The sequence below is a fragment of the Tauraco erythrolophus genome, chromosome 14 (assembly GCF_009769465.1).
Source record: "Tauraco erythrolophus isolate bTauEry1 chromosome 14, bTauEry1.pri, whole genome shotgun sequence".
In the NCBI taxonomy this organism is placed as follows: Eukaryota; Metazoa; Chordata; class Aves; order Musophagiformes; family Musophagidae; genus Tauraco; species Tauraco erythrolophus.
Genome location: NC_141478.1, coordinates 19431166 through 19458249, shown reverse-complemented (window position 1 = coordinate 19458249; position 27084 = coordinate 19431166). Strand labels below are relative to the sequence as shown.

The 27084-nt window shown below is 39.6% G+C and overlaps 2 protein-coding genes across 8 annotated transcripts in view; one reads left to right on the top strand and one right to left on the bottom strand.

The window, feature by feature from the left end:
* HERC1 (HECT and RLD domain containing E3 ubiquitin protein ligase family member 1) overlaps nucleotides 1–14340 on the top strand; it is a 105967-nt gene extending 91627 nt beyond the window's left edge. For all 7 annotated transcript variants that reach the window (XM_086620400.1, XM_086620396.1, XM_086620399.1 and 4 more), the window contains exons 62-78: nucleotides 332–397; nucleotides 524–649; nucleotides 1269–1407; nucleotides 1876–2057; nucleotides 2641–2796; nucleotides 3323–3445; nucleotides 4047–4149; nucleotides 4854–5023; nucleotides 6392–6530; nucleotides 6814–6983; nucleotides 7360–7529; nucleotides 7723–7888; nucleotides 10329–10405; nucleotides 10824–11076; nucleotides 11313–11465; nucleotides 12475–12780; nucleotides 13689–14340. In XM_086620400.1, coding sequence (XP_086476526.1) covers nucleotides 332–397; nucleotides 524–649; nucleotides 1269–1407; nucleotides 1876–2057; nucleotides 2641–2796; nucleotides 3323–3445; nucleotides 4047–4149; nucleotides 4854–5023; nucleotides 6392–6530; nucleotides 6814–6983; nucleotides 7360–7529; nucleotides 7723–7888; nucleotides 10329–10405; nucleotides 10824–11076; nucleotides 11313–11465; nucleotides 12475–12780; nucleotides 13689–13874 — 2685 coding nt within the window. In that variant the 3' untranslated portion in view covers nucleotides 13875–14340. The remainder of the gene's footprint in view (nucleotides 1–331; nucleotides 398–523; nucleotides 650–1268; nucleotides 1408–1875; nucleotides 2058–2640; nucleotides 2797–3322; nucleotides 3446–4046; nucleotides 4150–4853; nucleotides 5024–6391; nucleotides 6531–6813; nucleotides 6984–7359; nucleotides 7530–7722; nucleotides 7889–10328; nucleotides 10406–10823; nucleotides 11077–11312; nucleotides 11466–12474; nucleotides 12781–13688) is intronic.
* Nucleotides 14341–19359: 5019 nt separating this feature from the next.
* FBXL22 (F-box and leucine rich repeat protein 22) lies at nucleotides 19360–23217 on the bottom strand. The gene is made up of 2 exons (XM_009988920.2): nucleotides 22838–23217; nucleotides 19360–20934 (listed from the first exon to the last, which is right to left on the bottom strand). Exons 1-2 carry the CDS (start codon nucleotides 23170–23172, stop codon nucleotides 20589–20591), a joined length of 681 nt encoding a protein of 226 aa, XP_009987222.1. The 5' UTR covers nucleotides 23173–23217; the 3' UTR covers nucleotides 19360–20588.
* Between the last annotated feature and the right edge of the window lie 3867 nt (nucleotides 23218–27084).

Here is a 27084-nt window from a genome sequence, read left to right as displayed (position 1 = left end):
CAGTGATTGCAATTAAAACTTCAAAAAGCCCCAAGCATCAGTAAATAGGAAAAGATGACTTCATCATGAATTTTGTTTTGCTTTTTTTATTTTGATTGCAAGTCGTGGATAACAGTGTCTTTGCTAGATAGGTGTAGTAAGGAAATGAACTTGGCCTATGGACAAAAATGAAGTATTTGAGTCTGCACACAGTCATTCTTACTGCTATACCATTTAGAATAATTTGAATGTCAATATTGTTCTTAGTTAGAAAGGAAGATATGTATTACATAACAGCAAGATAATGTGCATCGCTTGAACTGAATGTGGTACTGTGGCTTTTGTTATGTAGGATAACAGTAAATGGATCAATGGTATGGATGAACAGATAATGTCTTGGGCAACATCAAGGCCAGAGGTTAGTAAAATTGATGGGATTGTTTGTTTGTTTGTTTTGTTGTGGGTTTTTTTAAATATTTTTTTAAAAAATGTATACTGTTGAAAGTACTCTTGTTCTAAAGCATTTTTTCATGCTATTCCATAGGATTGGCACTTGGGAGGCAAATGCGATGTGTATCTCTGGGGAGCAGGAAGACATGGACAGTTGGCAGAAGCTGGTAGAAATGTCATGATACCAGTAGCAGCACCTTCGTTCTCTCAGGCTCAGCAGGTGATCATTTAAAAACAGTCATGTGCTTCTGTTTCTAATGATTCAGCATGTAGTGTTTGTACAGTTTGTCAAAATCTCTGTCTTTTCAGTTTGTTCTTTGAATTTACTATAAAGGATCTTTAAAATGTATGTTTTCACTAAAGAGAAAGTTTGTAATTATTTGACAAATTCAAACCAAGAAGCCACTGAAATCTGACAAAACAAAATTGTTTGATATGAGCATGATTTGAAAGTGCCTGCACAGCTTTAACATAATACATGTGCTGATCTGGTTTTCTGAAATAACGTTGACATTGAGTATGGAAATGTCAAAAGTAAATGTCAGGTAGGAGTACGTTGTGATTTCTGTCACTGGCAGGTTTCCGAAAACTAGTAGCAAGTTTAGTTTCAGTGAAGTAATTTTTATTTTGATGTGATTGGGTAACAAAAATCCGTTAAACATTGGGTGATGGAGTCTTGGGCTAATAGGGTTGTCACACAGGTATTTGCAGTCTGTTGTCTTGATACAATTACAAAGAAAAAAATTAAAAAGAAGATTGCACATTGTAACGCAGGTATTGCAACGTTGCTGCATCTAACACAGAAATCATTCAAACTCCTTTGTGTCTGTCTAAACTAGGTTGTTTGTGGTCAGAACTGCACTTTTGTCATTCAAGCTAATGGCACGGTTTTGGCTTGTGGAGAAGGGAGCTATGGGCGACTGGGACAAGGAAATTCCGATGATCTTCATGTGTTAACAGTCATTTCAGCGCTGCAAGGTAAAATTGCTGGGTTCGAAATGAGTCAACTGACAAAGCACAAATAAGCATTTTGGTAGTTAATACCATCGTTTGTCTTAATGCTATTTTTGCAGATTTTACACAATAAAGTATTGTAGTCTTTAGTTAAAAAATCGAGCAAATAAACTAGATGTTTGTTTCTCCTTAAGATTTTAGTAGTAATATGTTAAAATTCCTTAATTTTAAGAAGACTTCAGGGAAAAGTGATTGCTCAAGATAGGAACCTTTCATTTCAAAACTAATGGCAGACCAGAAGCATAGGTTGTATATGAGAAGATGAAGGTTTAGTTCAAAATACAAATTAAAAAACTGCTATAACAAGAAAACTGTTAATTGTGGTTAGTTCCTTTCCCCAGACTTAATTGACTACCGCTAGGGGCACTTGGATAAACGTATGTTAAGAGCTGATTATATTTTAAACTTTGTTTTCTCCTTTTTGTTTAACAGGCTTTGTTGTAACACAGCTGGTGACCTCTTGTGGATCTGATGGACATTCCATGGCTTTAACAGAAAGTGGGGAAGTCTTTAGCTGGGGAGATGGAGATTATGGCAAACTGGGACATGGGAACAGCGACAGGCAGCGCAGGCCTAGACAAATAGAGGCTCTACAAGGAGAAGAAGTGGTGCAGGTTCCAGAATATTTTTTGTCTCTTACAAACTGCAGACATGGTAACCTGATTCTAGGAACATTCTAGAACCATTGTCGGTCTTGACAGTTTGAATTCGTATTCTGAATGAAAACAGGCAGCTTTTTACTTTTCTGAGTGTTATGATCTGAGTTGGTAATTTCCAGGTGTCTTTGACCTGCATAACTGAGACCTCCTCCAAAGTACTAAGTGTGCATTATAAGAATGCACAAAAACATATCTGGCTTTGACTGAAGGTTTCTTTATAAAAATACAAAATATTGGTACAATGAAAGCGATCTGTTTGCAAAAAACAGCAGCTGGTAAAAATTAATAAATAAACCACCTGAAAGCCTTCTTCATGCAAATACCTGCCTGTCCTCCTCCTCCTCAATGTTACCATTGAGAAGAATAAGACATAGGTTGTTGGAGAAATCATTAATACAAAAGTACTTATATTTTAGCTCTTAATAAAATGAATGTAGTTGAGAGGAGGAAGAGGTATTACATATGTACATGTAATAGCTAATACAGTTTTCCCCAAAATTTAAAATGTATGTAAAAGTTATGTTTATTTTGCTTCCAGATGTCATGTGGCTTCAAACACTCAGCTGTGGTGACAGCAGATGGCAAGCTTTTTACGTTTGGAAATGGTGATTATGGTCGATTAGGACTTGGAAATACTTCCAATAAGAAACTTCCAGAAAGAGTGACAGCGTTGGAAGGTTACCAGATTGGACAGGCACGGTTTATCCAAAACTAGCAACGTATCTTTGTTTAAAACTGATGTTTTCAGCATATTTAAGTGTTCTGTGGTTTTTGTTGTTTGGGGTTTTTTTTAGCTTTGGCATTTATTTTGATTATGATGGCAGAATCTGACTATGCATGATTTTTTTTAAATAATTATTTTTCTGACTCTTGATCCTCTTTCTGCAAAACTGACTACGTTTTTTAACATTTTAACAACTCAAGATTTAGGTATTTTTAAGCATGAATTCATGAGCTATTTTGTATTCTTTAAACAATGAGCATACATAGCATAATACTATTCTTGGGTTCTAGGAGCTGAAAGGAAGCAAATACCTAAAAAATACTACTGTGGTCCTAAATGTTTTTAAAACACTGTAATCAGCAATGGAGGCTTTAATGGTTTTTAAAGGATACTTATTTTCTAAACCACAATTTTTCTTTTCTTAAAGGTCTTTGGGGTGTTTGAGTTAGTAGTAAGTTAGCCAAAGCTGTGGTAGTAACATAGTTCTCTCAACCAGGTGGCCTGTGGACTCAATCATACTGTAGCTGTGTCAACAGATGGCTCGATGGTTTGGGCTTTCGGAGATGGAGATTATGGTAAACTTGGCTTGGGAAATTCCACTGCAAAATCCTCACCGCAGGTTAGAATGCATGAAGAAATTATTCTTTGCATAAATTTTCAGTGTTGTTAAATGTGTAACACTGTTCAGAGTGTAATTTGCAGAAGTTAAATTATTCATTCCTTCCACTATACTGTTTTAATACATTCTAGCATAAATAATTCTGGTGATACGTTATTCTGAGCCTGATACTGTAAAGGATTTCATGTAAATAATAGTGACCTTATCTCAGTAGTAATACAAATGGTGAAAAATCTTCGGATTAGCTTAAAGAAAAGAGCTTTCTTACTTTGGAATTTGTGGGGGAAGGTTGTTTACACATTCATCTTCTTCCTCCCATGCCACTCCCTGCTGACTCCTAGTAAATAAAAGGTATTTTGAACGACCGTACATAGAATAAGGTTTTAGTTCCATTAAAAAAAAAAGAGAAAACTTTGTCTCTTTTACAGTTTCCTGTATTAATTTACAAGCATTAATTAAAGTAATCTTACAATGTGTGCTTTGCACAGTGGGAATGAGAAAATTTCTTTCTAGAAGCAGGAGTCACAAATTAAATTCATGTTTGCTTTCTGTTTATATCCTCATAATACAATAACTCTTTTTCCTTTCACTTACCCCTTAGAAAGTGGATATTCTTTGTGGAATTGGAATAAAAAAAGTTGCTTGTGGAACACAATTCTCTGTTGCACTGACAAAAGATGGCCACGTGTATACTTTTGGACAAGGTAGGACAATCTGGTATTTGGACCTTTCCACCTGTAGGTTTGTGTGTAGTGCAAGTGAAAAGGAAGGATATTAAGACATATTTGTAAGACGGACCTAATGCTACTTTTTAGATTTGTGCTGGCCTAACCTGAGTTTGAGAACTTCCACAATGCAGTTTTAACATGGGCCTAAAATCCAGATTTGTAACTCTTACCTAGTTTGGTCTTAGGATAGCCTTTCAATTTACTCATTTACTTTTTGAAGAGTGTTTGCCTAAAGCTTCATTGAATTTCACATGTCCAAAAACATTGGGTTACTTAAAAGTTTGCTTTCTCTAATGAAGCATATGCCTGCACAAGTTGTTTAAAAATCAGGACAGGAGAATTCCCAAGTGCACTGAATTAAACATGTTTAAACTTCTCAAGTTGATTAAGTCATATGTATTGTAAACCCAAACATTTAGATCTAGGAGTCTTGTTTTAATAGAATTTGATCTTGCTTCAGACATAAAAGTGAAAATAACAGCTTTCGCAATATTAATGAGCACTGCAGGAAGCACTTTTGTATAGGGAACACACACTCGATTTCTCTCTAACTGATTGCATTTATGTCCCAGCTCCAAGAGTAGGTAGAATTGTTTTTTGTCCCTCCCTGACCTCTGCCTGCAAGTAAAATTTACTTTTTAATGTTCTTCACATATTTAGACATGTGCTTGCAATTTTAGATCGCCTGATAGGTTTGCCAGAAGGTCGAGCTCGAAATCACAACAGACCCCAGCAAGTTCCAGTACTGTCAGGAATCTTCATAGAAGACATAGCTGTAGGAGCAGAGCATACACTAGCTTTGTCCTCTACAGGGGATGTGTATGCTTGGGGTAGCAACTCTGAAGGGCAGGTACGTACTATCCGCTGTTTATTTCTAACCTTTATAAGGCTGTAGTTGTACTTTACAGATGTGGTTGGGATATCTTCATTTTGGTGCTTTTATTCTTGTCCTTCTCCTTCTCTGCCTCAGCCATAATAACATTTCAGGCATTTCCATTATTTTCTTTTTTATTTCCTAAACTCTATGGTAGTAGTTTGGGAAAGCACTGAAAATATTCTACTCAAGTTATTCTAATAAAAGCTTTTTAAAAAATCACAAATTTTTACCTGATTCTTGAGCTGTTATCAGTTTTTTTAACATCATAACATTTATGGTTGGTGTCATTCAGATTCGCAAACTCTTTAGATGCTTTTAATAAGGAAAACATAAATTACTTTTTTTAGAAAGTGATTCATTTTAAGTCGGGGAAAAAAAAAAGTGAATAATAAATTCTCTCTTTTCTTTGAGAGCCTAATTTTATCCCTGCTTTTAGAAGTCCATTTTCTTCTCTCACCCTATGTATAACTGAAACTTTTGAAAGGACCTCAGCTTTCTGGCAGTTTTGCATGCTACAATTATTTTAAAGAGCCTCTTGATGTATTTCAGGAAGTTTGGGCAAAGTTCATCCTCTGGTATTTCAGGATTGAGTTTTTGAGAAGGGTTGTTGAGCAAGTTGTTTAGAACAGTTTCTGAGAGGAACCTCTTTCAGTTTTGAGTTTATTTTTTTTTATAGGGTGCTTACTTTGTGTTTCTGGAGGAGAAAAAATTGTTAGGGTAAAAAAATTCAGAGAAATTTCATTCTGACAGCCTGTTTTATATTATTTTCCTTACAGTGCAAAAAATTTATTTTATATGAAGCGGTAAAAAAAAATACTCGTATGATATGAAATGTTCACTTTTAGAATATGAAATTAAAATATGATATGAAACTGTCAGTAAAAAGTCAGAACAGCTTGAGTGACCTTTCTATTTACGGAAATTGTGTTTTCATAAACTATTGTAGGAATTGATGTGCTAGAACAAAATGGTATTTAAATGGCACAGAAGAGACACATGAACTGCATTGACTATGTGAGACAGACTGTGCAATACAGATGACTTAGGAGCATAGATAGGTTCCTCAGTCTACAAAAGAGCTTGCAAAAATTCTCTAGCTGTTTTAAGGTCTCTGACATCTAGATCTGCTACTCCATTGAATATGGATGCAATGTTCTATTGAAATAAAAGATAAATTCTAGCATAATAGAAGATATACACAGTAAATACTTTTTTATCCCAGTATAAGCTGTAGATTAATACCATTTTTTACCATTTGGTCTGAATTTTTAGAGTTTTAGAAGTATCATCACAGTTGTTGATTCTTCTTTGTTCCTTTTTACATCTGTTATAACTTGTCAGCTTGGACTGGGCCATACCAACCATGTCAGAGAGCCAACCCTAATAACAGTCCTGCAAGGAAAGAATGTTCGACAGATTTCAGCAGGACGTTGCCACAGTGCTGCCTGGACGGCTCCACCTGTTCCACCAAGAGCTCCAGGTAAAGAACTGATTGTTTGTGTGGTCATTTGATTTAGTCTTTGTTTCCTGCGGGGTGAGTGCAATAAGAACTTCTGAACATTTGGGACAAAATTTGTTTTGTTTTATATCCATGAAGGTTTTCAAATGATCTTCATCTTTTAATTTTGCTGTTCTCGTGGTTTAACTCCGGTAGGCAACTAAGCACCACATAAGCTACTGCAAAGAAAACCAACGCCATCCCTGCCAAAAGCAGTACAGCTACCCTTTATGAAATAATGTTTTTTTTTTTCTTTCCGTGGTAGGTGTCTCAGTGCCTTTACAGCTTGGTTTACCTGATGCCATTCCACCACAGTATGGGGCACTGAAAGAAGTGAGCATTCATACAGTAAGAGCAAGGCTCAGACTGCTCTACCATTTTTCTGACCTCATGTACTCTTCATGGAGATTACTTAACCTCAGTCCCAATAACCAGGTAAAATTCCATTTGGAAAAAAAAAAACAGCTTAGCTGTGTTGTGTTACGCCATGTTGCTAGAGAGTGATCAAGATGGTTCTTCGTAGCAGGTTCTATAGGTTTTTTGTAATAAATAAATTAAAAAAATATATAAATCTGGATTAAACCAAACTTTTTCAAAAGATTGTTATATGTTTTTGCTTACACTAACATTGACATGTCAATGTTTCAGTTTCCAAAAGCTTACTAGTCTCAAAGCTAACACCAAAAAGTGCTATCCTGTCCGTTTCCTGAAACATTGAAGTGTTGGTGATTATTATGAAGGTTTTTATTCTGTAAAGAATGGAATTAATATCCTTTATTAATATGTTTATTCTCCTACCACTTTATTGCAGAACAGTACATCTCATTACAATGCTGGAACATGGGGAATAGTTCAAGGACAGCTAAGGCCCTTGCTAGCACCACGAGTGTACACGCTCCCCATGGTACGCTCTATAGGAAAAACTATGGTTCAGGGGAAAAACTATGGGCCACAGATTACTGTGAAAAGGATATCAACCAGGTCAGTATTGTTTTCACAGTCGTTGTATTTGACCTCAAGCAAATACTGATAATTCATAGCTTTTCCATAACTTTTGGCATACTGAGCACTCTCTGTACAGCTTTGTTAATCAAGCAACTTCATTAGCCTTTACGTGTTTGAGTTACATTGTATGGCCATGTCTTCTTTCTTTTTTTTTCTTCGTTTTTGAAAGAGGTCGGAAATGCAAGCCCATTTTTGTACAGATCGCAAGACAAGTGGTAAAGCTGAATGCATCAGACCTTCGCCTACCTTCCCGAGCCTGGAAAGTGAAACTGGTTGGTGAAGGAGCTGATGATGCAGGTGGAGTGTTTGATGACACTATTACAGAAATGTGTCAGGTATGAAAAGTTTATTGGTTCAAAATGCCTGAGTAGAGTTTTTGTTCTCTCAGATGTCTTTTACTATTTTTCAAATTTCCTTTTTGCAACTTAACAAATACTTATTCTTCAGTCCTGGGCCACAATGCCAGAGCTGCCTACTTAGGGATGTCTCTGAGGATAAAGAAACCTTCCTAGATTGTGGCAAGGAGATGCCATAAGGCCAAACTCTAACGAGTATTACAGTTGGCCCCTTGGAATTCTGAGATGGCTCCTACATTTAATGGGAGCGTTTTGCAGCCTGCCGTTCTGTCCAGCCAGTACCTTCAGTAAGAGAAGTTGTGCTGTATTCTGTGAGTGCAGTACGTTCCGTGCATACAATACAGGAACACCTCAGGCAGATGTTTCTCATACATATTGCCCATCTGTAACCAGGATATTGTTGCTATTGTCAACATAGCTGCCTTTCAGATTCACCTGGAAACTGAAGACTTCAGTCTACCAGGACTAATTAAAGCTGGTCAATGCTAATACGTGCTCCTTACGGTTTTAAAGGTGTGTCTCAGCCCTGTGAGACAGCTATGATTGTAGGAGAAGGATTCATGGCAATGCTGGCTGGAGATACTTGATTGTTCCTTAGGCACGATGACAGCCCTTTTAAACTTACCGCGGGTGTGCTGGCTCCTCCCCGGCTCTCCCAGCAGCCCGCCTACGCCGGCACCGCCCCCAACAGCGGCAGATCTGGTCCCGGCTAGAAAATGCTTCCAGAAAAGCCCTAGAAAAGAGCTTTTCTTCGGCTTTTTCCTGCAGTAGCTCTCCCCAGTTGCAGTCTTACCTGCTCTGAAGTGGATCTCCGCAGAAATGACCGTTAGGCACGATGACAGCCCTTTTAAACTTACCGCGGGTGTGCTGGCTCCTCCCCGGCTCTCCCAGCAGCCCGCCTACGCCGGCACCGCCCCCAACAGCGGCAGATCTGGTCCCGGCTAGAAAATGCTTCCAGAAAAGCCCTAGAAAAGAGCTTTTCTTCGGCTTTTTCCTGCAGTAGCTCTCCCCAGTCGCAGTCTTACCTGCTCTGAAGTGGATCTCCGCAGAAAAAATGTTCTGCGGACGAGAAATGGTCCGAAACGAAAAATGGTGGACGAGAAGCTCAATATGAGCCGGCAATGTGCTCTTGCGGCCCAGAAGGCCAACCGCGTCCTGGGCTGCATCAAGAGGAGCGTGGCCAGCAGGTCGAGGGAGGTGATTCTCCCCCTCTACTCTGCCCTTGTGAGACCTCACTTGGAGTACTGCGTCCAGTTCTGGAGTCCCCAACATAAGAAGGACATGGACCAGTTGGAGAGGGTCCAGAGGAGGGCCACGAAGATGATAAGAGGGCTGGAGCACCTTTCCTATGAGGACAGGCTGAAAGAGTTGGGGCTGTTCAGCCTGGAGAAGAGGAGGCTCCGGGGTGACCTTATAGCGGTCTTCCAGTACCTCAAGGGGGCCTACAGGAAAGATGGGGAGAGGCTGTTCAGGAGGGCCAGTTATGATAGGACAAGGGGTAACGGTTTTAAAATAGAGGGAGGTAGGTTCAGGTTGGATATTAGGAAAAAATTTTTTACCATGAGAGTTGTAGAACACTGGAACAGGTTGCCCAGAGAGGTGGTGGATGCTCCATCCCTGGAGACGTTCAAGGCCAGGTTGGACAAGGCCCTGAGCAACCTGATCTAGTTGGAGATATCCCTGTTCCTTGCAGGGGGGTTGGACTAGATGACCTTTGAAGGTCCCTTCCAGCCCTAACCATTCTATGATTCTATGATTCTATGATTGTTCCTTAGGCTTCTAGGAGCCTCAAAACCCAAAGAATGAGGATTAATGAGGATAATCAGTGTATCTGCTTAGCCTGGGACAGGACAACAGCTATGGATAGTGCTGGAGCTGGCATTGGAGTTAGAGTTAGGATATAGGATGGAAGAAGCTGAAGAACTCCATTGAGTAATGAAATTTCTGAAGCCTGTAAGACTAGAATAGGGTTGATTCAGGTAAGGACTTGAGATGTAATTTTGGGGTTCTTTGCTAGACAGTTTACATTAAATACGAGGTGTGATGAGAGTTCAGAACAGAACGCCTTGAAAAATTTGCTTCATTTTTGGTTCTTGAAAAAGCGGCACCAGCAGGGTGTATAGCTAATGGTTTCTGGTTATTTCTGAAACAGGTACCAGGAATGTATCACAGCAGTTGCAGTAAAATAACCATTATAGTCTGACATAAGGGCAGGTCTTGAAACAAACATGAACATGTTTTTATTACTAAAAGTCATCCCTGCCATGTTTACTTATTCTTCAATGTTTCACGTTAATTTGTAAGATGTAATCGTCACTATAGTGGACTATTCTGTCTTGTAATGCTGTAATGTCATAATATGTCTGTAATAGGTTTGTTATCCCCATCTAAGGTGGCCTTTTTGTTGTTGATTCTTAAGGAACTGGAAACCGGAATAGTTGATCTGCTCATTCCTTCCCCAAATGCTACAGCTGAAGTCGGCTACAATAGGGATAGGTAAGCTGTCCAGGATTTGCTTTTGTTGCAGAGGTTAGTGGGTGAAAATTAGAGTCTTCTATTATCTGTTTTACACCAAATGATGAGACTTCACGATTGTCTCTAGTATGTTTTTTCCTTCAGGTTGTGATGTTGTTTATTGTGGTGGAGAGGGCATGGTTTTAACGTGAACTTCCTGGATTGCTAATGGCAGAATTCGGAGTATCATGAAGAATGCCAGCCTTTGTGGTCAGGAGTAGTTCTGCCTGCCTCGGCCTCCATTATTTTAACAGCTAAAGATAACAACGATCATCTTATTTGGTCACCCCTTGCTGATAATTGTGTTCACAGTTACTGTGCTATGCTTAGAAATGTTTTGTCTTTTACTTCTAATGAAGTAGCTTAGAAATGATAGTAGAGTCATTCTTTGTTCTTTCAGGTTTCTCTTTAACCCTTCAGCATGTTTAGATGAACATCTGATGCAGTTTAAGTTCTTGGGCATTCTTATGGGTGTAGCTATTCGTACAAAAAAGCCATTAGATCTTCATTTGGCTCCAATGGTCTGGAAGCAACTTTGTTGTATCCCACTCATCTTGGAGGATTTGGAGGAGGTAGATCTGCTCTATGTGCAGACCCTCAACAGCATTCTTCACATTGAAGACAGTGGGATTACTGAAGAAAATTTCCATGAGGTGAGATATGAAAGTTGGAGCTTTTAGATTTATTCAAAAAGCAGTTGCTCCATCAGATTGACCTTAATGTCAGTATTTGTATGATTTAATGTCTCTATTATTGCAATAACAAGCACTTCATATGTATTTGGAATAGTTTGTGATCTTACCATAGTTCTAAGTGACGGATAGTAAAATACTAAAATTAGATCACTGGCGCGACTTAGCTGAACATACTTTTCCTGTTTTGCATGCAGATGATTCCTTTAGATTCCTTTGTTGGCCAAAGTGCTGATGGTAAAATGGTTCCCATAATCCCTGGAGGGAACAGTATCCCACTTACCTTTTCAAACAGGAAAGAATATGTGGAGAGGGCAATTGAGTACAGACTCCATGAAATGGACCGTCAGGTAAGAATCTCAGTGTGACCGTATCCCCATTGTTAATGCGAACAGTGGTTTTGATTTGTGCAAGTTTCCATCGAAGTTTGTTAGGGAAAAAGGAAAGCTTGCCTTTCTGCATCTCACCTGGATCCCTGCGGCTTTTTTCTCCAACTTTTTCCAAACTGTTTTGAGGTTTTGTTTTAAATTAGTCCTGTTTTTCTTAGTAATTGCTCAATTTGACGGAAGAGCATTAGAAATCAGAACTTGCCATTCATTAGGGTAGCCCCACTGTAACTGTCTGCCCCCCTTGAGGAAAATAGCCTGCAATTGTGCATGCTGTGCACTGTAGTTAGACATTGTAGCAATAGAGAGACTGGCTAAAGCAAGTACTATTGACAAACCTTTGTTTGACTTAAAACTATTTCTCTTCTGCTTTAGCATAGGAACTACAAACATTTCATGGTATTTTTTTGAGAAGTTTATTACCTGTTTGCATACTTTCGTGTATTTTCTCATTTGTATAGTGAGGCTTGTGAAAGCAGTATGCTAATTACATGCTAGGAAAATTCTTTTCCTTTTTCTCAAGATACAGATGCATGCATGATATTATCTGCATTAGAAAAGTAACTTTCTCATCAGAGGCACCAAATCCAAAATCTTCTAGAACAAGTGCGGACTTCTTACCAATACAGCTTTGTTCCAGCTCAGATGTGTGGTATATACACAGTTTTTTGGTTTAGCCATCATCATTTGTGCTGCCAACTTGTACTTTTTTAAGTTCTTCTCTTTTACAGCAAAACATGTTTTTAATGTGCAATTACAATTAAAAATACCTGTAATATTCTCCAGGCTTTTGAGAGAGGATACAGCCCTTACAGGGGATGCATGTGTGGGAGGTTGTGTTTGTCAGATGTTCTATAATTCTATCCCTTCATCCTATTTCTCCACTGATACGTTGCTTTTGCATTTGGATGGTACAGTAAGTGGCAGAGGTAAGACAATCACGCTTCACTTGTCTCTTCTTTTTTGGCAATAGGTGGCTGCTGTAAGAGAAGGAATGTCTTGGATTGTTCCAGTTCCTTTGTTGTCTCTTCTGACTGCCAAGCAGTTGGAGCAAATGGTCTGTGGAATGCCAGAAATATCAGTTGAAGTTCTGAAGAAAGTTGTGCGATACAGAGAAGTTGACGAGCAGCATCAGCTAGTGCAGTGGTTCTGGCATACCCTTGAAGAATTTTCAAATGAGGAGAGAGTCCTTTTCATGAGGTTTGTGTCAGGAAGATCGCGACTGCCAGCCAACACAGCTGATATCTCTCAGCGATTCCAAATAATGAAGGTTGATAGGGTAAGATGCTGCTTTCCGTTTTTGGGGATTTTTTTTCTCCTGTCTAGTAGTATATACTGTCCTTTGGCAATAGGAGACAGGTTTCCACAATCATATATTTACAGGGAAAGCATGGGATGGGATATGTTCTGAGCTATTAAAACGAAACGTCTTAATTGTGTAGAAGCATGCGCACTGTGTGAATTGCATCTCAATTCAGGTGGTGCGTTTACTGTAGTTATATGATTGGGGAACAAGACAAGTTCTTGCACAAGGAACAAACGTTCTTTTAGTGTAACTTGTCCACAGTTGTTTTCTGTTCCAATCCCTTTTTTGATTGGATAATTTTTACTCATTTTAAGTTTTAAATCTGTGTAAGTGGCAACAAGTGACCGCTAGTGAACTCTTAACATGTTAAAACCACTGTAATGAGTTTACAGTATGTTACTTCCCATACAGGATGCCATTCATTTGGCATTACTTTTGGGTTTTGTGCAGTGGAAGCACATTCTCTGTGAACTATGTGAATCAAAAACTTGGCGAAATCAAAGATGACAGTGGTTTGACTGTCATCTTCGGTTAGGCGTCTCCCAGATTGCCCCATGTTAAGGCACACTATGGTATGCAATTTGAATGTTGCTTACTATCTTCCAGTAGGCAGCTAAATCGTGGTGCAATTAACTTTTCGAATAGTTGATTTCATTAGTGGGTTGAATTCTATACAGAGCAAGTGATACAGCAGTAGTTATGCGTATATTAAAGATGAAACAAGGGAAGTTAGTCTGCTGCTTCAAAGGAATTTGGAGAGAGAAAGTGAAAATGCTGAGTGATAGAGGCAAGGCAGGGAGGGAGCAATGAAATATGGTTATGTTGCATTTTTTGCTTCCTTCACGACTTAACAGTGTCCCACCTTTTATCCGTTTCCACAGCCTTACGACAGCTTGCCTACCTCACAGACTTGTTTCTTTCAACTGAGGCTCCCACCTTACTCCAGTCAACTAATCATGGCAGAGCGTTTGCGCTATGCAATCAATAATTGCAGGTCTATAGATATGGACAATTACATGCTCTCACGGAATGTGGACAATGCAGAGGGCTCAGACACAGATTATTAACGTTCTGTGAACAAAATCATCTTCCTTTTACTACAAATAGTGCCCTACGTCCAGTTCATTGTTGACATAATTTTGCAGTAACCATCGATGTTTTAGGAGCATAAAACCAGATGTTAATAGACAGTGGCCACGTTTTAGTTACTCTAAATGTAACAGAAAATTAGATGTTTTTATTTTTTTGTGATTGTAAAAAAAGAAAAAAGGAAAAACAAAACTAGTATGATCAGTAAGATTTTTCTTCTTTTTTGGTCACTTTTGATAAGTTTGCATGGAGACATTTTGGTGCATTTTTGTTGGGAATAGTATGTTTGTAAGCCTTCCCAGTGAACATGAAGAGTTGTACATTGTGTATAATTGTTCATTAGCAAGGACAGTTTTACATGAATATTCACATATTTATTTTGTTTTAATTTGAATTGCCTGTGCAGGGTTCCTTATGCAGAGAAAAATAAAGCAAATTCAAGAATCGGTTGCTTGTATGCATTTGTGAACTATGTTTGCTTTACTCAGTCTTCATCCTTTTATGTCGTGTCTCAGGAAATGATAGCATTGCAGTGTTTAGAAAGGACGTGACATTTGAAGTGTCATAAAACGTTTATCTTCAACGAATCTGATGTGTGTGTAGTACTGTGCTCCGCAGTCTCAATGTCTTTGAGGTACTGGCTTTTTCAGGTATACCACTCGTACTTGGATACAAGTTAACCTTGTACTTGGTTCCTTCTTGATCTTCATTTAAACATTTTTCTCCTCCAGAGTAGTAGTTGTTGACAATAATAACATGCTGCTTGACTCAGAAACCTGTAAATCTTTTGTCCAAAAAAAAAAAAAAAATCCTTTTTAAGGTACAGATTGATGTAGTTGGTTCTTGATCAGAGTACAAAAAAATTAAAATGAAAGTGATGGGGCAGTAGCCAAGGCTATGGATTTTATATACATTCTTATTTTATGCCTTTGATTTTATTAAATTTCATGCGTTTGGTCTCATTTTGTTGCAGCTGTAATTGTATTACAATACGATGAGCAGGGTGTGGCTTACACTGTAATGTTCATATTTGGTTAGGACAGTGATGTGCTGTACAAATAACTGTTTGTTCTGTCTCTTAGGGAAGTGCTAATTCCCCAGTGTCTCTATCAAAAAGGTGATTTGTATCAAACCACAAATTCTGCTTGGTGTTCAGGAGCAGGATTTAACTGGGCCGAGGAAAAGGGTAGAGTCTGTCCCCAGGTGAGTCACTGCTGCTCTGCCCTGAGTTTTCGCCCCCCGTGTTCTCACCGAACTCCTTGGTAAGGATGCTGTGGGGCCCGAGGGCTAGCAAGAACATTTAACTTAATCTCACCTGGGACAAGACCGATCTGTCCAAGTCTGGAGAAGAGGATAGAAATTCCTGTTGTTTTTCCTCAGGTGGTCATTGTATGTTAGCAGGGATAGGGAAACTTCCCAGTTGTCCAACACTGAACTGGTGTATTGCTGCCAGCTACTAGTGGTCAAAGGGCTGACTTGAAAAGCTGTCAAAATTTGCAGATCCAGGTATTGTCTGGTGAAGTGCTTTTGTTTAGGACTAGTTGTTGTCTTATGAAAAAGGTGCAAGGTTCTTCAGCTATGACCAAGACCCAGACTGTGATGTGAAACATCTCGAGGGGGCGCTTTCAGCAGTTTTGGGGAAGGAGGGACACGGGGCTCTGAAATCATACAGACTTAGTTTCCTGCCTCATTATGTATTACAGTTCCAGATTGGACTGAGACTTGGTGTCCCGTTACTATGTTGTGGGAATATTCACATCTTGGTCTAAACTTGTAAGTGTAATACATAAAAAACAAAAGGTTACAAATAAAAGGGGAAACCACTATATAAAGTTTGTATTACTGCCTACTGGGCTTCATTTATGTGTCTGAATTAGTGCTGCTAATTTGTCGGTCTGTTTCAATCAGGCACAGAAAATAATAGACCTGTGCCTAAAAATTTCAGGTTTGTACGGACTACGCAGTTGGCTTCTTGGATAATGGTGGTTTTGGAGGCAGTTTACAGTAAAGTGAAAGAGGATGTTGATATTGGTAAATATTGACGGTGATCAAAGGATTGTGCTGGATTGCTTTACTTGAGACTTTTTCTACTGATTGTGCTTGTCCTTTGAATGTTCTATCTTAGCCTCATTAAAACTATCAAGCACTTAATTATTTTTATTCTAACCTAATGTTTGTTTTCACCATAATTACATTGTGCATACATTCCTTTTAACCCTCTGATTGACATTTTTCTGTTGCTCAGGCATCTGAGTGAGACTGGAATCGTGTTCAAGTTTCTTGCATAATGCTTCTTGTAAGTAATTGCATACGAAGATAAAGGTTGTACAGCACTGATTACATCCTACTATTGGAGACCATCTGAGAAAGTTCTAACTTTGTGTCAGTTTATGGGGGTTTTATGTATGCAAACCTCTCCCTGGATAGGGAGATAAAGGTTAGGAGGATAAACGTTACCAGCATGTCTGCGTTCTGTAGTACAAGTAGGTCATGTGTGCAGTCGTTTAAAGAAAAAAAAAAAGGCAACTCTCTTACAACAAAGCTTGCAGTAGCAGCGTTGTTGCACTAGGCGGAGCTGAGGACTGCACGTGATTTCCAAATGTCATCCCTCATTTCCTTTCCACCCTTCACCGTTGGACGGGACACGCGTATGACTGAAGCAGGGAGTATCGGTGGTAACTAACGCGTGTCAGAGGTACAAACAGGTGTGTGACAATGTGTTTATCTAGACCCATTTCATAGTAATATGAGGTATGGAGGCACAGTAGGCCTGAAGTGTTAAATTCTAATCATAACTGGAGAAAAAGAACTTGAAAAGCTTTCACCGCAAAAGTAATGTGGCTGGGTAGGTATTCTGTAGGAAAGCGTTAAGATGCGAAAAGCCTGTGTCTCATGATGAACATGACTGCTATTTGCTGCTGCTTATGTTTTGCTGTCCATGAGTAGTACCTAACCTTTTCCTTACATCTTGAATAACTCCCAAGAAGCACTCGCTTGCTCTCTCTGGTTTATAAGGCTGTTGCTTCTGGAAGGCCATAATTTCTGTTTCTTACCCTGTTTTTACCCTGGGATTAAATAATTTCTTCTCCACCACATCTGGTATTTCCAATTGCTTTTTCCTATTTTTTTTTTTCCCTCTTTCCCATCTAGGAAGTACACCCCTGGCCTTTTAGGGTATCAGACAGCTTGATAGCCCTTTGAAACAGCTGGGCACACTACAACAGAGAGAAGATGAGCAGCCAGTCCCCAAGACTAGAGGTAGGCAAGTTACGTCAACTGGGTGAAGCCTCACTCTTTCTGGAGCTAGCGGTAGTAGTGTTGGTTCATCTGACAGAGCTGGAATATTGCAGTAGGTGGAATGTGTGTCTGTCATGCTTAGAGGGGACTGGTACGAGCAGAATGCGTTCTTGAACAGTAGTGTTCTCCAGAGAAGAGGTGAACCAGTGATCAGGTCAGGTCTGGAATTTCCATTTAGATCTGTCATTTAGCCCTTTTGACTGGGTGATGAAGTTTAACGGCAAAAAAATACCACTGCTGGTAAGTTTTGGTACAAGTTTAGTACAAAACGGGTACAAGTTTTACTGTGCTGCAGGACTTTGTTTAATTTCCTTTTACCTCATTGCCAAAGTGAGCTATGCTATCACAATGGAAACCCGTAGGTTCTTCTGGATGTTGCTTGTCCCCTACTGCACAGGACAAGACGCAAGCTTTTGATAGCAAAGTCTTGTTTGCCACTTGCATCTGATAACCTGACGCAGCTTCCAAGTAGGCATCTTGGTTTATGTCACCTTGCTTTTAGTACTTTCATAAAATGATAGATAACAAGCCTTCCTGCCTCCATATGTTCGAGTTAGGGTCTGTGAAGAGTACAAATCTTTCAGTAACATTAAGAGTACTTTGATGGGACTCAAATGGCTTGGAACTAAAGAAAACTGCTAACGTGCTTCCATCCTTACGTAATACCCGAAGTACAATGTAATCATTATATACTCAGTTTTCAAACTGGATTGCTCTAAGTTGTGAAGATGCAATAATGAAATCATTTTCTTTATTTGTTTTCTGGGTGAGTGTTTCTTACGGATACTCATGCTGATCAAGTATTTCTCTAGAATTTCAGTTGTTGACTTAGGTTTCTGTAATGCTGTGATTTATTTCTTAGCTCAGCCAAATTAGGGAGTAGCAAAGGGTATCTGTGGATCAATTAACCAGGATGGAAAGGAGGAGTAAATATGTTCACCTGTGTAGAGATCTGTAAAGTCCTCTTTCCATTTTTGATGCACCACATAAAGGAAAATTTCAGGAGTTCACAGCTAGATCATCATGTTAGATATTTGTGACAACCTTTAATAATTTGTTAAACAGCAATGTAAGAAGTCACAAATTCTGTTGCTTAGAGGAAAAGTCAGCTCTTGTAGTCTTCCAGCTATATAAAAGATTAAAACGCAGACACGTCGTAAGTCTGCAGAGCTGTACCTGCAGATAAAACTGTCAAAAGGCAACAAAGCTATCAGATAATCTTGATGTACTGGAATTCCAGCAATGCAGGTTTCAGTTCCTGTGTTTTTAACTAGCATATTTCATCATTGCTCTGCTACCGCGCAGTAAGTTTAATTGAGTTTAATTGTCAACAATTGCAGAGCCCCTCATGTAACTGAGAAACAGGCTCGCTATGGTAAATGGCCATAGATTGCTGTAGTGATGGAGTCTGGAATAATTGTTACGTAATGGAACAGAAACACTGACTCCATGGGACAGACAGTATTTCCAAAAGGTAGTATTTCTAAGTTTTCTTTAATTTTAACAACAAACACACTCAGGTATTGCTACCCTGTGTAAGGTTTTAATTTAAAATGAAATCCTAACCGCTGTAGACATTATTGTGATTTAAGCTGGAACTATTCAGGATCCACAGCGTTTGTTAGACTGGTCTGTACGCAGCCTTCTGTTTGACATCTAAGCTGAACTGCCATCTGGTCCTCTAGGGGTAACTAAGTTAGCGATAGCCAGATTGAACCATCCGTCACGCTTGGTAAGCATAAAGTACTTCAGTGGATTGTTTTGAAGGGGAGACAGATATAGAGTAAATACAAGTTCAGCAGCAGAGTCAGCAAGAATGGGCAGGATTATGTATTCTGGTGTGCCCTCTAGGAGTCAGAATTCATGTCACAATTGCTGAACAGAACGGGGAATAACGGAAAGCAGAATTTGAGGACGTGCTCTCACAGAGTCAAGCACAGTGTTTGAGATAGGGTGCTTTCTGAAAAAAGCATGCTATAGTTCCAGCAAAAACCTGAATAATTCAAACTAGATGATCACAGTGATTTTTCTGTATTGTTATACTGAGTCAGACTCAACAAGTAAAACGTTTGACAGGTAACTGCAGTACAGTCGATGCAGTAAGGTGGCACTAAGAAGTGTTTACTTTTCCTCAGGCAAAAATCTGTAAGTGCATAAAGAGTCTTGGAACGCGGTGTTACCAGTACTCAATACCACCACCAAGTTCCAGTGTGTCATATCAAGGCAAATTTTATACAGCAGAATAAAACTGTGCCAACCTTTGGTATCAAATTCTGTAGATGATGCCATAGCAACCCTTCACTAAGAAGAAAAGTTTCACTTTCATGTAGCAGAGTAGCATGCAGGAAAATGACAGCCTTGTGGTTCGAGATGAAAACAGCTATTTGTTTTGTACTTGGCAATGAGAAACAGGTGTTTATATAGAGCTGTACTGTATTCCTAATTCAGCATTTAAAGCTACAGGTTATAAGTCACTGTCTTTTCCTGTAGGTTACCTATATAAACCAGCATTTGTTCATGTTATGCTTTCTTTAATGTCAACTTTAAAAAAAATAACTTGGTGTGTCTGGTCAAAGTACATAATGCAAAGGGTCAAACTGTGGTTTGTGTGCATTGCCGTGCATCCCTCATTTAATACATTCAGCTGCCAGTGTTAATCACTGAGGAAGCGATGGTTGTCAGGTACTCTGCTTTTGCTAGCAGTCATCACCCTTAGCAGATGGAAGGACCACATGGATATATCCTTTACCAGAAATTCATTGGTCACTCCCTGGAATTTGCGTGAATCATACAATTACCCAAGTTCTGTCTGCTGTGGCTTTATGCCCTTTCTGGTTCCGTAAGGAGTTGAGAAAGCAAGGGGGTCCACTCTGAACCTCGTGACTGAACGGGAGGCTCTTCCTTTCTCTTTCCAAAGTCTTTGGGCTCTGTGTGAATCACTCGAACTCAATTCTAACTCAGTTTTCCTTTGTATGTTTCATCCGTGCAGTAATTAATAAGACGCACCTTGCCATCACATTTATTGAACTCTTGTCAAATTCCTAATTTACCTTGATAAAACATATTGCTGCTTTTTTCTTCTGAGTGAGGTGCATTCCACTCATCTGCAACAAGAGGGTACCAAAATTGCAGGTCTAGCATTTTGTGGCAGCAATTCAGGGGTTTACAGTTTCAAGGAACAAGAGAAAGCAAACAGGTTTTCTCCTTAAGCCTGTCCTGGGGGAAATGCCTGCCTTTTCCCAGTGCAGCCTTTACAAAACATACCAACCATTTGTTTGGACTTAAAACCAGAATACAGGAAGGTAACCACGGTTCATTGAGGCAATGCTACCCACAAAGAGAGTGGAAGTGAAGTAAAATACTCATATTGACTGAGTTTATACAATTTGTTGCACTTAAAGCTGAGCCAATTTTCTTGATGCTTTTTGAAGCATCACCTTTTTTTCCGGTTTATTGTCTGGAATCATGTTAGCACTCCTCTCTGCTCTCAGCATTACTGAAGGACATTTTCCCCTGACTCTCTCTAGACCAAATTGTGTTATATTCCGGCAGAAGTCCACGTGGAGCGTTTGCAGTGATGCTCCATAGAGGGTCACTGCTTCTAGTGTCTGGTCAGTGATCCGCACACAGTTCTCCAGTTTGAGTATCTTAAGGTTTGGGCAGTTCTTGAGAAGCAGCAAGATGCAATCGTCTGTAACATGGCCACATCCAGAGAGGGTGAGAGACAGCAGGTTTGGACATCTGCAAACATGATTGTTACAGGTGAGGTGAGGAGAAAATAAATAATAGAGCTTGGAGAAGATAGTATTGTCAAGAATAAATACAAAAGTTAGAAAGATACATCACTTTCCATCGGGAGGGATAAGCATGAGTAGGTGGGGACCGATGTAGATCTTAATGCTCAGCTTTACAAATTATAAAACCTTTGTTACTTTTTCTGTTGGTAGCAACATCTATAGCTCACTTGGCATGGTGGAGAAGGGGATGTGGATGCGTATTTAAGACGCAGCTGCATTGTTTTTTTTCTTAAAAACTTGAATGGTGCTGCACAGTGATTGAAAACCCAGTAGAGATGAGGTTCAAGTCAGGACGAATTTAAGGACAATTGAGTGAAGAGGCTGCTGTGTAGACAGTAAGTAGGCTACTTCCTTACTTAGTAGCCTTTATAGAGACTCGGACGTGCTCGACTCTGTTTACCTCTTTAGAGACCCGGAACACGCGACTCTTTCCTCTCAGAAATCAGAGAGAAGGTGGATGTTTGTTTAATTTGCTAGTACATTTTTTCAGGTGGAAATGCTCTTTCAATGGCTTGCTGCAAAAAAAAGGCAAGAACTTGTCTCGGGAAGGCTAAAACGGATGGGCATGGGGGTGAGTGTCAATATAAACTGTCATTTTTAAGCATTCAGTGTAACTTGTGGAAACGAATCCATGCAAAGCTGAAAGGCATTTGCTGAATTTTTATGGACTTTGAGATTGCTTACTACCCAGGCTTGGCTTTGAATTTTGTCCAGCAACCAGTTTGGCATTGTGGACACTTAACTAAGTAGGCACCACTTGCTTAAACTATTTCTGCAGAGCTGCGATCTTGCGTTGTCTTTCTGAATTCTAATTTGTAATGGCAAAAAAATACAAGTAGTTAAGCGTGGTCTCATGGTAGACATTCCAGTGCCTAAGTGAGGGAATACTTCCTTCTGCGCCCTCCTTTGGAGGCACAGATGTGCTCCAAAGTTTTTATCAGTTCTAGAACAGTTGCTTCTGAACTTTTGTACTTGCAACTTAATATTCTGTTTGAACCTACATTTCAGTCCTTGTTCTGAGATTACACTGTTGCCGGTTCTCACCAAGACACTGGGTCCTGTCAGGATCCTGTAATTTGTTGGGGTTTTTAAATGGTTACTCTCAAATAGAACTTTTTGCCTTTCCATGTTGTGGCACAAAGGTGTGCCATTTCAGGATAGGCGCTGACACCCCCTTTCAGCTCTGATGTAGGACCACAGCCGTCCTCAGTGTTACTAAAACACTAAGATTGGCTCTACCCAGTTTGCTCTTCCTAATGTAATTTAACTTTTTTTCCTAGAGCTGTTTTGAAGCAGTAAAGCTGTTGCAAGAAGTGGCATGCACCCAGAGCTGCTCTTCCACAGCGGTTATTTCTTTTCCTTTACTGTAGTTTATAAAAAGTTTACATAGAGTTAAACGTCAGTATAAAAGCAATACTTGTTTCTCAGAATGAAACAAAATATGTGTTTAGTAACATGTTTGATGAACTTGATTTTGTCTTGATTTATAGTTGCTATTTGAAATCATGTCTTTCCTCTAGGCCCCGCCCCAGGACAATGCTTTGCACTGCCAGAACAGCAGGTTTCATTTAAGCAGCAATTTAGTAGGCAGTATTGCACTTTCTGTATTAATTATTCATCTTTGCAACAAAGAAGGAAAAACCAGGCCTAAGGAAGTCAATGGGAAATATACGCTAGTGCCACTATAAAACCAATGTTAACACTGTATAAAACTGCAAAGTCAAAGCACTCGTACTCAGTGCCCCGTTTCAGGTAGGATGTATGGAGTAAATAGCTCTCAATTGTCTCATTTCGAGGCAGTTTTAACATTTAGAGTAAATGCAGAGTTTCACACCCAAAGAACGTACCTGTTGCAAACTTCTAGTAAAAAATCACTGACAGTGTTTTCGTGCCTGTTACAGAAGTCTTTCTGGAAATTGTTTTTCATCCAGTCCTCAATGTTACACACCTTGACTTGCTCCGAATACCAGCAGATGGATAAGTGTTTTAAAGCAGGTCCCAGGAGAAAATTGTCCTTCTTCAGTTCCGCTGGAGAATGAAAGTTCAGCAAAGACCACAGCAAAGGATCCTGAAACACTTCTAGCAACTTGTGACATGTTCTTCCTAAATTTTTCCTACTGCTTTTGTCCAGAAAAGAAAACAGATGCAAAAGGCATTCCCGATTCAGCTGGGTTATATGCATAGCCTGTCAGAGCGCGTTAGAAAGACAACAAAGGCCTTGTGGAGTCACGGCAGTGCTGGGCTGGAGGGGGCTCAAAATCACCGCGAGGCTGTTGCACATATATGGTTGCGGAACGGTGTTTATTTTTGGCAAACAACTGGTGCAGAAGCTAAGAACAGGGAAAGGAAAGGAAACGTGCTGCATGCAACTGTTGTTCTGTTTCTACAAGGGAATGGAATGGGTATGTAGACTAACAGCACTTGACTGCCACGAAACGCTTCCTTAAAAGGGATTTCTTTCCTTTTAGGCACCTCTGAAGATTAGCAAAGTTCTTGTGCTGAGCTAATGAACTGGGGGTGGGGGAGTGCAGCTACAGCTGCAAGGAGTAGCTTTGCCAGCCTCTCAAGTTTGGGGGACTTGGCTTTCCAAGTGGAAATTTGTTTTTGCAGTGTACAGCAATTTTAGCCTTGATTTGTTCATTGATTTTTCTAAGGTGGCACTGCTGCTTCATGTTCAAGGACTGTCCTGGATAATGAACTGTCACGAACTGCTTGTAAAATGAGTTGGGTGCTTTAATGCACGAACACGCAGAGTCTGCAGCTTCAATTTACACGCTTCAGACTTACAGGCAGTTTCCTGCACGCTGTTAGTAGAATGCACAAAGCTAACCCTTTCCTTACTTTCAAGAGGAAACTTAAAAATATGCAGGAAGACATGCGTGGGAACAGTGAGTCTAGGATTAGCTGCTTGTAGGCTTGTGCTTTTAATAGATGTCTTCTATTATTAGCTTGAATTTTACAAGTTTTCTTGTGTTGTTTATGTTTTTGTAGGTATAGTTCTGTTCTTAGCAGTTTTGGTGGGAAAAGTAGACATAGAATTGTTTTAGGACTAAAAGCCTTTGTTTTCCAGTAAAGGGAGAAACTGTAGCAGAAAGTCTCTCCTAGAAGAAAATGGCAGGTTAGAATGAAAAGCAACACGGAATAGCCCTTATCACTTTGATGTTTGTGAAATAAAAATGCTTGAGACTAAAGTAGTTTATGCCCATCCTCTGTCTGGTATTAATACAGGAAAAGAATACGTTCAAGTAGGTAGTTAGTAGAAAAGAAGAGCAAAGCAGTCCTGCAAGAATTTTTGAAGTGGCTGGGAGAGTTTATGTACCTATGCATTATAATTGGGTTTGTTTCACTATAGGACAGGTCGAGTGGGACTAAAGTTCATCTTTTCCTTCTCACCCTGAGAATGCAGATTGAAATTCAGCTTTGAAAAACAAGATTAGAAATTCGTTTGCAATCTGCAACCATTATTTTAGCTTCTTATCTCTGCTTCAGTGATGTGTATGCTTACACACAGTGACTCATTTTTTAAAATTCTGTAGAGGTGGGAATTTTCTTTTAAAGACAGTAAGCTGTGCTTAACAATTGCCAGTATTTTTGGTTTCATATCCTTTGCCATTTAATGTTTTCCTTGAAATGAGGAGATCCCCACCCATGCTCAGGAACAGGCTGTGGACAGTGGCGCGAGTACTTTATGAGGCCAGGAAAGGGGCAAGAAGGGTAGATGGTGTCACATACCAGGTAAGCCTGTCACTGGAAAACCGCAGCTGAAACGGTGTGCCAGCAGTTGCTGTTCTTCATTCTCATGCTACGGTTTTTCAACTCTCACTCGGTCCCTTCCTCCTTTTCAGATTTTACCTTCATTTCTGAGCAGGTTTTAATAGCTGAGACAGCTCAGAGTTGTAATAAACACAGGAATATTGTTTATAAAAAAAAACAACACACAAGCAAACTTCAATGGCAAGGTTACCACTGCTAGGATGGACTCTTTAACCACAATATGACAAAAAAATTAGCAGCTGGTGGGTGACGAGGCCCTTTAAAATTGACCTGCAGGTCCTCTTTTGGGTTTAGATGCCAAGTTTGGGTAGAGGTGCTAAATAGTGGAAACACTTCAATTGGCTTTACTTTGTTTTCCCCAGAACAAGTCAAAATACTCTGCCATCTGCGCTCAAAGGATTTACACTAATGATATTCTGCAGGCCTGTAGAAGGACAAGAGGAGTTTGGTTTGCCAAGGAAAGGAGACACTTTAATGGCACATTTTCCATAAACACACTGTGTGAATCAGATATAGTTCACATTCAACCTGGTAATGCTCCAGAAACACGCAAGATGAGCACAGTCAGTAATCCTCACTGAAAATTACACACTGGGTTTTAATGGTAAACATTACAACTATGGCACTACAGTACTCGAGGATATCCTAAAGCACATTGGAATCCATTTTCAAGGTGCTGATTACCTCATCAGTAAGACACAGACATATGAGTAATGAAGCGTTGTTGGGGAAACTTTTGAACACCGCATGTTATGCTTTCCATTGATTTAGCAGAATCCTTACAAGTGGCCTCCTGCTTTTGATACGAGGCCGCTGTTCCCACCTGTCAGAAAGTGCTAAACTCTGGTCTCACGCTGACATCCGTTACCACCTGGAAAGCACCGTCTGACTACACAACGAGAAGGAGCTCTGTTTCTAAGTAAGTGCCGTAGCGTTTCGCATCATGCTGCACTGCACAGCTCGCTATACAACACGCTAAAGCAGAAGTGCTCTTGGAGCTGGACATTTTGCAGCTTCATTTTACACAAGTCTTGTCTCCAGTTGTGTAGGTGGCTTAACGATTACTAACAAAAGGACAACCTTTGATCAGACAAATATGCAAGTTTTTAAACTGTGGAGAGCAGCTGCTGCTTGCAGAGCAGTCACAAGCAAGAAGAAAATTCTTGCCAGTTAGTGTGTACTATGCTCAGCACTAAGTACAAAAGAAACATTTGGCTTAAATGAAATTAGATATCCCCCCCCTCCCCGAGCTAGTAGATAAATATAGGATATACAAGTAAGGTTAAAAACGTAAATACTAGGCCAGGTGCAGTATATGTTACTGGTTCAGTGCTCATTACTTTTTTTTTTTTTTTTTTTGACACCACACTGAATAGAATACAGTGGATAAGCAAAGTTCTCCACCAGGAAGAGAAATACTTGTGTTGCCACAACAAACTGTTCATACTGTCCATCTGGGTTCGCAGTGGGAGAAAGTTAAATTAGGAAAGGATTTACAGTGTGCTTGTTCCAGCAAAGCATATGGCTGAGTCCTCATCTCCACCTGCTGCAAGAACAAGACTGACCTGATTGATTGCATTGTGTTCCCACGGCCGTGTCCAAATGGACCATGCTGGATACTGTTGCCCAAGACGGCAATGTTACGGAGCAAATGTGACTGAAGTAAGAACATAACTCTGACCCAAAAAATTAACTGGAGAAGTAGAAGCTGCTTAAAATAAGCAAACGTTGCTGAAGATTACAAATTTACATTTCTTAAAACACAGAAAGGCACATTTACATCACTGGTTTGTGAGAACACTGCATACTTCTGACTGACTACTGTAACTGCTTCTGACCCCCAGCTAGTTGTGTATTTTAAGCTTTGCATTCTCAGAACTAAAATCCTGAAGCAATCCAATCCAGGTAGCGTGCAGACAAACACAGCTATAGATGGAATCTGCGTCACTCCCCACCTAACTGTAAGCAGTAAGGTACGGTACTTGACTTACCCCCCACACCAGTGGAGTCTGTCAGACACCTTTTTCTGCCTGTTTAAATGATAACAGCTACCTGTTCTGATGAGAAGAAAGGCTCTGGCTGCAAGAAACAGAAATAGTAGGTGACAAACTACCTACAATTTAAAGCAATGAATAGTTCTATTTATTGATCAACTTAAGTAAAAGACGACATGGTTATATATGTCACTTAACGTATCAAATAATAATCACAATAGGTTTTAACTAGTGTACAGTTTACATATTGATACACTGTTAGCAATGCCGAATGCTTCCTGCAGCTTTATGTTACGCCAATTTCTCTCTTTCCTGGTTTAGGATGC

Excerpts from the sequence above, each read along its gene's own strand:
- FBXL22 (XM_009988920.2), bottom strand. The coding sequence starts at position 23,172 with ATGCATATAACCCAGCTGAATCGGGAATGCCTTTTGCATCTGTTTTCT. Across the intron at positions 20,935-22,837 it reads TTACTAGAAGTTTGCAACAG|ATGTCCAAACCTGCTGTCTC; the intron begins GTACGTTCTTTG and ends TCATGTTTGCAG.